This window comes from Typopeltis vanoorti, chromosome 16 (genome assembly GCF_054136105.1).
Source record: "Typopeltis vanoorti isolate ZY-2024b chromosome 16, IOZ_Tvanoo_1.0, whole genome shotgun sequence".
Taxonomy (NCBI): domain Eukaryota; kingdom Metazoa; phylum Arthropoda; class Arachnida; order Uropygi; family Thelyphonidae; genus Typopeltis; species Typopeltis vanoorti.
The window spans coordinates 114,453,610-114,465,953 of NC_143564.1; the positions used below are offsets into that span (position 1 = coordinate 114,453,610).

Here is a 12,344-nt window from a genome sequence, read left to right on the forward strand (position 1 = left end):
GATTAGCTAACTCACTTTCAGTTTTTTTTTTTTTTACTATCCTTTCTTCCAGACCTAGAACCCACATTATTTCAGACATTAAATAAGAGTGTTAGGGACTACAAGATGGCGGCACTTCTTGAGCCGTCTCTCTTCACTGCGTGCCACTTAATTAGTGATAACCTTGGGTCAGCTATCTCTGATTGGGTACCAGTGGAGATTGAACTGCCCACTCAGTCTCCAAAAGTTAGATAGGGCTAAAAACAGCCTCGCCTACTCTCTATATATGGGAATAAAAAGGTGTTGGCTGAGCTGATTTCTTCCAGACCACCATTGGTTTGAAAGAAAGGATTTCTCACTGACCATCACTGGGATCCACTGTCCTACTACTGTGTTTGCCATGCAGTGCACCTGTGGATATCTGGAAAGGGGAGATCTGGTAGTCTTGCACTACTCTGACCTTTGCTTCGTCAAGATGGATGGTTCTAGATGGCCCAGATAGGATCAGTTGACTAGTGTGCTTGCCTGCAATTCTGTTCCTCAGTGCAGTCATTGCTTACCAGTGAGTAGATGTCCATGTGTGGTTCCATGGTGGGTGGAGAGCTCTGGTACTGAACAAACAACCCCTTGAGCATGAATTCTTCATCTCAGATGTTTCAGGACTTAACAAGCTCCCAACAAAGTACTGATACTTTAGATACACCATTTCATAACAGAAGTAAGAAACGTGACATCAGTATAAATGTACCAGTGTTTCTCATCATCCATGCAACAGGTGAAAATCCAATAGGGAAAATGTCACTCCTCTTTATTCAGAAAAGTCTAGGCGTGGCAGGATCTCCCAAAACAGTTAAAACTTATGTTGTGGTGATATTATTGTGGAAACAATATATCAGCAACACCCACAAAAACTACTCAGTGTACCATCAGTAGGTGGAATACCAATTACGTAACACCTCATAAATCACTAAATTTCTCTGGAGAAGTGATATATATCGGAATGGGATCTCCTTGATGCTCCAGATGAAGAGATATGTTTAGAGCTTAAAGGACATTGGGTATGTGAGATGCATCCTGATATATGTAGAGATGGTCATCTGATTTTAACCAGGCACAACATTCTTACCTTTGATTCAGTTAAACCACCAACATCTGTCAAAGCAGAATTCCTCAATTGCGTGCCCAAACTGCCTGCCATGGCTCGATGTGGTAGCAAAGAGCATGATAATAAATCTTGTTCTCCTAAGAAAGCTGTGTCAACCGTCACGGAGATCATCCAACCTATTGCCATGCATGTCAGATGTGGAAGGTTTTTTTTGTGTTTTTTTTTATAAAAAACATAAAAACAGAACAAAATATATCATATTAGGATGCAAAGAGGGAAGCTAACCTCCATCACTGCACTTGTCCTGAAATCCTCTTATACTGAGAAGGTGACATTTGAGAAAATATCAATAGCAACTGAAATCGGTATGTCTATTCCACCATCTGCTAATTTCACCATACTTGAATTTCATGATAATGAGTGCTACTCTGTGCAGCACATCAGTCACACACCTATGGTCTCCCTTCTGAAACATCTCTAAACATGATCCCATTCGATAAGAACCCACTTGTCAAGAAAATTATGTCAAGCATCTCACCTAAAGATAAACTATCAGATTCCCCATAGAAAAAATGGATACTTCTTATGGAAAAAATGGATATCCACTGAAAGTAAACTAACCAAATGGTGCTGACATATCAGATTGAACTCGATAATTTCATATTGCAACTGCCTCAGCCTATACTTCTCGTGGTCAGGCTTACATTTGATAGATGAATGTAAGCCTGACAAAGATAAGCCTGCAACATCTTGGAAAGCAGCTAAGTCTACAAAGCCAAAACAATAGGAAAGGATCTGCAGTGGAACTGTCATGAATTTTACCAAAATATTAATATCAAGGTTCTGCTGGGGAAAAAAAAAAGTGAAGAAACATATTTAAAACATAGTGAGGACCCAACCTTAAGGGATTTTACTATTGTTTATAAGGACAGAACTAGAGAAGGTCCTGCTCAAAGTGGACTGATTATTCTGGTGGGCAATCATATTTCTTTCCAGCATATCCATCTGAATACTGATCTTGAAGCAATAGCCATTTTCCTATCTGTGAGATTTCTTATTACAGTATGTTCCATTTATTTACCACCTGAATTTGAGCTAAATGAGATTGAACTCGATAATTTCATTCATATTGCAATTGCCTCAGCCTATACTTCTCATGGGTGACTTAAATGGACGTGAGACTTTGTGAGTTAGATGAATGGATGAGGTGGCACCACTGAGTAAATATTTGACAGTCATGACCTCTCCCCTCTTAATAATAGTCAGTATTTTCTTCCATATGCCTATATGACTGTATTCTGAAATAGATCTTATAATTTGCTCTCCTGCTCCCATTTTTCCACTGCTCATTTGGGATGTTGAAGGAAACATCTATGGAAGCAATCCTTTTTCTGTTGTTAACACTGTCATTACAGGAACCATGTTCTCCTACATGGGTGCCCATGCGGAAAATGGACCAGTTTACTGGAATTACTTTTTTCCCCATCTTGCAAACTTTAATCTAATGATAAAGCAATCAGTCAAACAACCTATCAGAGTTTGTCATAAATTGTATTGTCGAGGCAGCAGAAAAAAAAAAAAATCAAGATAGGGCATGGGGTATATTTTGTAGATACCCCACCATAAAAATGTAATAGCTATAAAACTTGCTGGAGCCAAAGCATGTTGTTGTTATTATTATTATTATAGGGAGTCCAAAAACTCATTGATGGAGAGTGTGCCAACAGCATCGGATGATCATCAGTTAATCAAGCAACCATTGCAAAACTTTTATAGGATAAAATCCAGAAAATGAAAGGTAGATACAGAACACACCATTTGTCTGCCTTGGAACATAATGGATGTTTCTGCTGATCCCAAAGCTGTTGCAGACACTTTGGGAGAAAAGTTTGCTAGAATCTTAGAAACAGCTTCATATACTCCTGAATTTTTAATGTAGAAAGTGGAATAAGAGAAACAGTCGTTAAACGTTTTACCAATAGGATAGAAATATACATTCAGGTATTTGTTAAGTAAGAACTAAAAAGTGCTCTTCTACTCACTCTCTCATGCCAGTGCAGTAGGTCCTGATGATATCTATTATAAGATAATAAAACATCTTCTATCATCTTTTGTGGATCTCCTTCTCTTACTATACAACAGAATACTTTCAGAGGAAAAGTTTCTGGATTCTTGTATAAATCAGTTGTCATTATCATCCCAAAAACCAAGAAAGGATTTAATACAAGCAAACAATTAGTGATCTATCAACTTGACCAGATGTCTCTGTAAGATGTAGAAATTGCTTATTGCCAAACTTTTCTGATACCTAGAAAGCAGTGAACTTCACTCTAACACACAATATGGCTTTCACAGACATCATTCAACATTGGAGCATTTGGTCTATTTAGAAATATGTATTAGAGATACAGTCCTGAAAACAAGAACATCTTGTTTTTCAATGTTCTTCGACATGGAAAAAGCTTATGACATAGTCTAGAGATATGGCATGTTAAAAGACCTCTATAATCTAGGTCTCCTTCCATTATTTATTAGACTTTCTAGCCTAGTCTTACAGAGTCTATATAAGCAGTGGTCTGTATGTTGAGGGTTGACTATTTACTGTCATTCTTGTAACATGAGAATCATTGAAGGATGATTTCAGCAATCAGTTGATCACATCTCTTTATGGACTCTTAGTAATGGGTTCAGGTTTTAAGCAGAAAAAAAAAAGTCTCTACATTTCTGCCAAAAATGCACTCTTCGCTCAGGTCCTTAGTTGAGAATCGGACAAGTATTATTCTGTTGTTAAAGAAACCTCTCATGGCACAAGTATCTTTTAAACAACAAAAAAGTGTATTATTTCAATAACAGCAGAAGCCAAGTTTTTAGGATTCATTGTTGACAGAAAACTCATGTTTCTTGCACACATTCTTCCACTGGAAAAGTACAAGAGAGCATTGAATCTTCTTTGTACTCTCTCCTCTTGTGAATGGGGGTGCAGATCAATCTACATCGTGCTTTGGTAATTGCAATTCTAAGCTGGATTATGGATCCGAAGGCTCTGTGAGGCAGAGGGCTTTCACTGGTTGAATCCTATCCATCATCAGGGATTACGGATAGCTACTGGTGCTCTTTGCACATCTCTCATTCAAAGTTTTTATGATGAGGTGAATGAGCCTGCTCTGTCAGTCATATAGGAACAGTTCTCTTAATTATGTCTCTTGAAGTCTCTTCCTGAGCATCCTATATGGACTAGCATCCTTTCTCTGCTTTGGGTGGCTCAGTATCATATACACCAGACTGTATACATCCTTTTGGTATAGGTTGATGTCCTTTTCCAATCTGATAAAGCCCCATTACATTTTGATAACCCAGCAAAATTCTTTCTCATTGAGTCATATCCAGGTAATTTTATCAGGAAATTAAACCTCATCACATGGCCTCTCAGAGGGCATCAAAAAATACAGAAAATAGTGTCCCATTTTAACACTATTTTCTGTGTTAAATGCACATTAATTTTTATGAAATCAAGATTGAAGTTCAAACCTGTTTTCTCCAGGAAGAGGTAAAGTCTAGTCATGTATAGTTTGTTTCCTTTATTAGCAAAAACACTGCTACAATTAGGTAACAGTTGATAAAAACTTTGTGAAATGATTATGAGATCAACAAATTTAGAAAACAGAAACTGACAGAATTTTTACTATATGCTAATTTTTACAGACACCTGTCGATGCTGCTTATCCAGATTTGGCATCTAATTCTTAATTCTTCGTTTGTTATATCCTCTAAAGAATATAGTGAATAAATATTGGCTGGTTGCAACACATTTTCTAACAGATGTGGTGTAAATAGAAAATATATTTAAAATTTATATAAAATATTTAAATATTTTAAAATATATAAAATATTGCTTATTATTAAAAAAAAAAAAACTACTTACAGTTTGAGTGAGCTACAGAGTAGCATTTTCATGATATAAAATGTCTAAATGATTTCAGAGTAGGGCCTTCTCCCATTTTTTTGTAGTTTTATATGCATATCATCGTCCTAATGCTAATTATAGAACAGACTGATATACCATATCAGTCTGTTCCAGTCTCATGTATGTATATAAAACAGTACATAAAAAAATAAAAGTTGCATATGCATAATAATTGATCTTCCAAAGTAGACATAGTATATTCTGCTATTTTTATTTCGTTAATACATCTTCTGATGTTGTTGATATCAGCACCACACATAGTTTTTGTTGAATTTTCACTGATCTAATTAGGTTAGAAGCTTATAATCAACTTCTGTATGCTGACATCTGTTGAACTATATTGTCACAGAAATCAAATTTTGTAGAAAATTTATATTGTTTTATAGAAAAGTTCAATAAAATGAGGGAACTAGTTACAACATTTTAGAATTTTATAAGGAAACAAGCATTGCTTTTTGGCTTGCCTTTGTATATTTCCTGAAAATTACATTATATAGAAATTTAAGTCCATTATTAATAACTTTTTCTTATTCTCCAGCCTCATCATCTGCAACCAGATTCTGTAATGAATTTAACAAACATTTATACTTGGGGGGGAAAAAAAAAAAAAAAATATATATATATATATATATATATATATATATACAGTATATTGTTCCATCTTTCCATTTAAACTGTTAATATCTTATCTAACATTAACTTACTAGTACTTATATCACTGTATCCTATCAGAAGGATACTTTTTTGATTAGGACTGGTCTGGTGACATGGTCTGGTGATGCTCTGTTAAGGTATCTTGTTCCTTATTCGGTAGAAATTTCTCAGGTAATTGAAATATATTATATTGTAGATTACTTTTTACATGGCTACTCACTGTTATATATTTTCTGTATTCTAGGTAGCAATCAAGATTATTGATAAGACACATCTAGATGAGGACAATCTGAAAAAAATTCTTCGTGAAATACAGATCATGAAGTTGCTGAATCATCAGCATATTATTCGATTATACCAGGTATTCTAAAATTACTTCTTTAACTGAAATGTCCTTTATTTTTATAACTTGATTGTTTTCCCTCATGTAGGACATTTGTTTGTAGTGGAGGATACCTTCCAGTGATAGTGCTAATCCTTTTCATTCTTCTTGTTTGATTCTTTTCATTCTTCTTCTTCTAACCTGCCAAATCTTTTACATTCTTTCTATTCTCCAACTCCTGTAGCTGATATCCTCTTTCCTGATATTTTGTTTACCACATGGTGCAATCTCCAGGCATCTAGAGATGAGATCGTGATGGTCATATACATAATGGATCTTTGGCAACACGTTTCCCTGAATGAATGAAAGAATGGTCAAGATCACTTAACTAGTGGGCTTGTTTTTGAGAGTCAACAGTAGTGCAGTAGGTCTCCTTTACCATTGTCCTTGGACACTGGTAAAGAAGACATTTATTGCTTGCCAGATAAATGTCTTCTTTAGTTCTCGATAATTGTAAATACTTATCTCTAGGACTCGTAGAAAGCCTAACCAAGGTTAGAAACCCTAAAGACATCAGCCATGCATGTAAATGTGCTCATTTAATATGCACAACAGACAGTTATCCAACAGGGAAAATATCACTCTTCTTTATTCAGAAAATTTAGCAGGATTTCCAGAAACTATAAAAAGCTCCACTGAGTAACATTATGGCAGAAACACAATCACAGCATCATTCAGAGTAGCTTCTCTGAGCAACATCCATAGGGAAATATTGTTTGTCTTCCCCCCCCCCCCCCCCCCATAAATAAATCATATTTACATAATCTATTAGCTAAGTTACACAGTTTCAGTTAACAGTCAATCATTTTCCTTCCCCAAAACTGTGGCACATTGCCACATGCACAGTATTAAGGAAGATCAAAGCAAAGCTTCTTTCATAGATGCCCCATCACAATAAATTTAATTGACTTGCTCATACTCAGGTATATTACACATGTCATCAGAGCCAAAACAACCAACCAATTGTCATGTTATCCTATATGCCCCTTGAAGGTACACATCAGGAATTTGATTATAATAATACTACATAATTAAGTTTTCATTATTATTAACCTTCTGTCAACAATTTTCCTCCAAATTAATCTTATTTGTTAGTATTCCAATATTGTCAGATCTTATATTTCAGTCTTCTTGGATACTTGTAACTCCATCAATCCACCTCGATCTTGGTTGGAATTTGGTTCTCCCCTCTCCCCCAGCCATATTTTGGCAGTTTTATGTCCTTTTTTTAGTATATGGGTACTATGAGATCTCTACTCCCATCATCTGGAATTCTACCATCAGAGGTTAGGAGCACCACCCCAAATTTGACAACCAGTATTCATTGGTTTGACAAATCTGTGATTTCTCTAGAGTTAAGGTTTTCTGAGGTAAAGTAATGCCACAAACAAGCAAAAGAGTGAACCTGATTTTTTTTTATGCTGAGGAGGAAATATTTATGCCAATAAATATTGGTAGAATGATACTAGGAAGAAATCTTCTCTACAGATCTATTGTCTAAAATAATATTGGAAGAAAAAGGTTCTTTTTACACAATATAAGACAGGATTGAGTTTTACTAGCATTGAAATTAACAAGGTTGTCAGCACTCCACTGAAGAATGGTTTTGAGATTAGAATATAGGATTGTAGAAATTGATAAAAATAGGGGATATTAAAAACCCATCTTTATTTCATGGGTGAAGAAAAATAGAAACTTTAATAAAAGTTTCAAACATTAGAAGAGAGCTTATGAGAATACATTCATTGCATCTTAGAGCACTGCCCAGACATTCATATAATCATCTTCACATTCATATAATTCATATTCATATAATCACATTCATATAAAGCGCCCCCGTAGTGCAATTGGAAGAATGACGGTACATTGCGCCCTTTGATTGGAATAGGCCTAAGTTCGATTCTCGTCATGACGGGAGGAATCTTTTTGGACTTTTTCAATTGAAGGTGAGTTAGTCGATCTCATACGGAGGTAGCAGGGCTTTTTCTCCCGGGAACTCCCTGCATACAGACCAATCAGCCCTTCAGAACACACGCAATTTACAGACAAAAAATACTAGTTGTGGTGGTGGGCAGCAGATGGCGTTGATGGAGATGATTGGTAGTAGAGGTTCGGTGTAGTGGTGGAGACAGTCGTATTGTGGGTGTCCTCCCACGATGAGTCTTCAGACTCCTTGGAGGTGTGGCGAATAATAATAATAATCTTTTGTTAGTGCTCTTGATAAAAGTTTCACTAGCCTGTGATAGCTGTTAATGTGCATGCAGCAAATAGCATATCTCATAGTGCATGTATTGAATGGGATGTTGAAGTTCAGTACTTTTTTTTTGCACCATACCACTTTTGATAAAGGTTTCACTGGCCTGATAGCTGTTTTGAACTAGTTCATTTTCATTAGAGAACAGGCAAAAACTTTAAATAAAACCATTTAGAACAGCATTAGTTGCTCTTCAGTGTTTAAAGATAAAAATAGATCCATCCTCCACTACTGTACTTTATGTTTGACCATAGAGGAGATCTAGTTACCAGTTGCAGAAGTAAGAACACTGACATGTGATGACACTTACTTAATAGGCCTTTGTGCCAAACCTATTCAGAAGCCTTGGATTTCTACACTTGAGGTTTTCCACATGCATTTGTCGAAAGGCAGGTTACATAAACAGGAAGGTGCCCCTGTTGTTTGACAGTAGTGGAATCTATACTAGAAATGATTAGATGAGAGGCTTTAAAGTAGAATAGAAGTTTAGTAGTAGTAGTAGTAGTATGGTATGGTGCAAAAAAAAAAACAGTACTGAACTTTGACACCTCCCCTCCTTCAGTACACACACTATCAGATATGCTGTTTGATTGCATGCACATTAATAGAAGAACACGTGTAGATTCTACAGCATTACATTTACCTGTAACTATGGTGTTGATGGAAGAAAAGACATTTATTGTTGAGCATTATTTTCATTCATACGGAGTTGGTAGAGCAAACGGTCCAAGCCTACAACATGTTTGTGAGCAGTTTGTTCATTGTTTCCGTAAATGTGCCCAATCAATAGTGTCATCATTCCCGTAATCGACAGGTTCTGACATACTGGAAGTGTTCTGCTGCAATGCAAAGGACATGCTGGAGACCACAAACTGTTAACACAAATGAGAATTATAGGTATGTGCTGGAACTAATGCTACAGTTTCTGAAATGCAATCAGTGCAGAACAGCGATAAAACTTGGGATACCGAGGCAGTCACTACACAGAATCCTTAAGGAGCTGGGTGCCTTTTTGTATGTCATTCAGTAGGTCAGTGTTTAAGCGCAACAGGTTATGCTGCATGGCAGAGAATACTGTGCACACATGTTGGCTAATGTCCATGAAGATTCGTCCTTCCTCCATAATGTCTGGTTCTCAGACAAAGTGCATTTCTATTTAAGTGGTCATATAAACGCACCAAAAAAACAGGTTTCTTGGTTTTTCAAGACCTAAATTTGTCCAAGAGAAACCTCTTCACAGCGAGAAGGTCACAGCATGGTGTGCAGTTTCCTGCTATGGCATAACTCAGCCCTATTTCATTGAAGATGGTGGTGTAATCGTGACCTTTAATAGCAAACGCTACATTTAGAATGTGTTGGTTCCATTCACTGGATTTGCGTAGCATGTGTTGTGCAAAAAACATTCCAACAGGGCTGAGCAACTGTCACACATCATGGGGTTCTAGAGCCTATTTATCAGAACACTTCCCTGGGGAGGCTCATGTCGAGGTTCACAGAATTTCTGTACCCTTCACGTTCTTCTGATACAAGATCAGGAGAACGTGAAGGGTACAGGATCACTTGATACCTTTATTTGGGATATGTTGTTGAAGGAATGAGTATTCCAACATAATATGTCCAGCAGATGTCCCAATCCTTGTTCTCCAAGATGACAGAGAGTCTTCACATTTGCTATGAAACCTTTCTTGAAACACACAGTGCCCATTTCAAGCACATAATCTACTGTCATTAATGCTTTATTCTACCAAGATTCCAAGTAAAAGAAAGAATGAATGTGAAAGAATAATTCCAGATGCACAAGAGATCGTTCAGCTAACAGTGCTTGTTTTGCTAAAAGCCATCAACCTGATGTATGCAACATACATCTCAGTACTACCTCTACACTGCAGGAAGAAACTTAGGTGTATAAGGAGGAACTAGAGCTGTTGCATAAATTAAATATGAATTCCCCAATAGGGACTGACTGGATATCAGCATGGATGCTAAAAGAGTGTTCAGTTGAACTGTCTGTTCCCTTGACCTAGCTGTATAATTTGAATCTCAGGACAGGGGAGATTTTTGGTAAACAATATATCGGGGGGGGGGGGTGAGAAAGAACTGAAAGGTTTAATTTTTTTTGTAATGTGTAGCAGCCAGGAGGATACTTTTTTAAATAAGTTTTTTAACTTGAGTTTTTGTAGGATCATGTTCTAAAGGGATGTAGGTAGCGCAATCGCAGATAATCTCCATTTTTCGATTATATTCTGTGGCGTTAAGGACAACTGTGACATTATCCTTGTCTGCTCTAGTGATGACGAGACTTTTTTCTTTCTGTAATTTTCTGAGGGCAGTGAGCTGTCTGGAAGATAAATTACTTTTTGGAGGTGACGACTGGGTGAAGATGTTGGCGATGTCAAGTCTGATATTATTGGCTGTTTCTGGTGCTAAGCGACAGATTCCATGCTCGATGTTGTACATTACATCTAGCACTGGCACTTCTTTTGGTGTGATGGCAAAATTGTGGCCAAAGCTTAGGGCACTGATGGCATCTTTGTATTGTATTGTATTTGAGTGTGTTGTTACAAAAGTTATTTGTAATCACTGAAGATGTCTCAGTGACTGAGACAAAATATGGAAGCATTTGAATTATTTTAATCCTTTCCCAGTGCTGATAATATTCCATTAAACCTCCAACATGACTCTAACTTGATTGATACTTCAGCTTTTACTAATGAGAACATGGATTGGAAGAGAGCCCAATCTGTTAAGGATACTCAAGTTGAATCATTATTAAAAATTTGGTTTAGTAATGTTTGCAAAAAGAATGCTTTGATTAATGGGCCTTTGATGCATCAAAAAAGCAGTAGAACTTGCAAAAACAATGGGCAAAGAAAATTTTGCCACAACTGATGAATGGTTGAACAGGTGGAAAACGTGAGAGAATATTGTGTACAAGCGTATTTATGGTGAAAAAAAAGGTGCTGACTTTTTATCAGCTGATGCATGGATTAAGAGTGAGTGGCAAAAATTATTGCTGAATATTCTCCCAAGGATATTTACAATGCAGATGAAACGGGACTCTATTTTAGTGCAATGCCTGAGCATATTTATTTGTTTAAAAATGAAAGTACTAAAACTTTAAATCTTCAAAAGAGCAAGTGAAAGGATACTCAAGTTGAATCATTATTAAAAATTTGGTTTAGTAATGTTTGCGAAAAGAATGCTTTGATTAATGGGCCTTTGATGCATCAAACAAGCAGTTTTTGTTGTGCCGATGTGTTCTTTTGAGAATCCTAGTGATTGGAAAAAGTAACAATTCTCTATGTTTTAAAGGTGTCAAAAGTTTGCCCATTGACTACTGTTCTAGTGCAAATGCTTGGATGACTAATGCCATTTTCAGCAATTGGTTAATTAAGTAGGATCTTAACTGCACTGCACACACAAACAATTTATCGTTAAAAAAAAACCCACAGCCGTCCACCTCAGCTTTTCAAACTATACTCTACATGATTCCTTCTATCACATGGGTGGAATCTGTGCACTTGTCAGATGTAATATTCCAAGTTAGAAAGGGTCAAACTTTGAATCTTCTCTTTTATCAGATGTGGCTTAGAATTTTTCTTGCCATATTCAATTTCATTCATTTGTTGCTCTCCAATTTTTATAACCGCTGTGATCTTTTTTCAGTAATTTGACTATGAAATTTGATTTTCTGAAATTTGAATAATCAGACAGTGAGTTTTCCTTAGAGATTTAAATAGTTACTACTCAGGCTGGAAAAAAAGATGGTGAGTTATTTGCTGTCAGCAGTGATACTACCAGGATACCAGATAATCTGCTCCACCTTTCCAGCATTTTTGATCTCTCCTTAATCAGTTCTGTTTTCAGATATATTATGGCTGTTATCCTTCCTCTTGATGATTCAGATACAACTTTATCTAAGTTTCCTTTCTTACAGAGTGGCTTGAATCTCATGGCCACTACAGTGCACAGATGAAATCACATCTCATCCGAATAGGATGAGCTC

At 36.4% G+C, this 12,344-nt stretch overlaps 1 protein-coding gene across 3 annotated transcripts in view; it reads left to right on the forward strand.

Annotated features, from left to right (window-relative positions):
- The window catches only part of Sik3 (Salt-inducible kinase 3), a 328,804-nt gene that overhangs the window by 98,801 nt on the left and 217,659 nt on the right, over window positions 1–12,344 (forward strand). For all 3 annotated transcript variants that reach the window (XM_090406156.1, XM_090406154.1, XM_090406155.1), the window contains exon 2: window positions 5,947–6,063. In XM_090406156.1, the coding sequence (XP_090262282.1) occupies window positions 6,022–6,063 (42 nt within the window). In that variant the 5' untranslated portion in view covers window positions 5,947–6,021. The remainder of the gene's footprint in view (window positions 1–5,946; window positions 6,064–12,344) is intronic.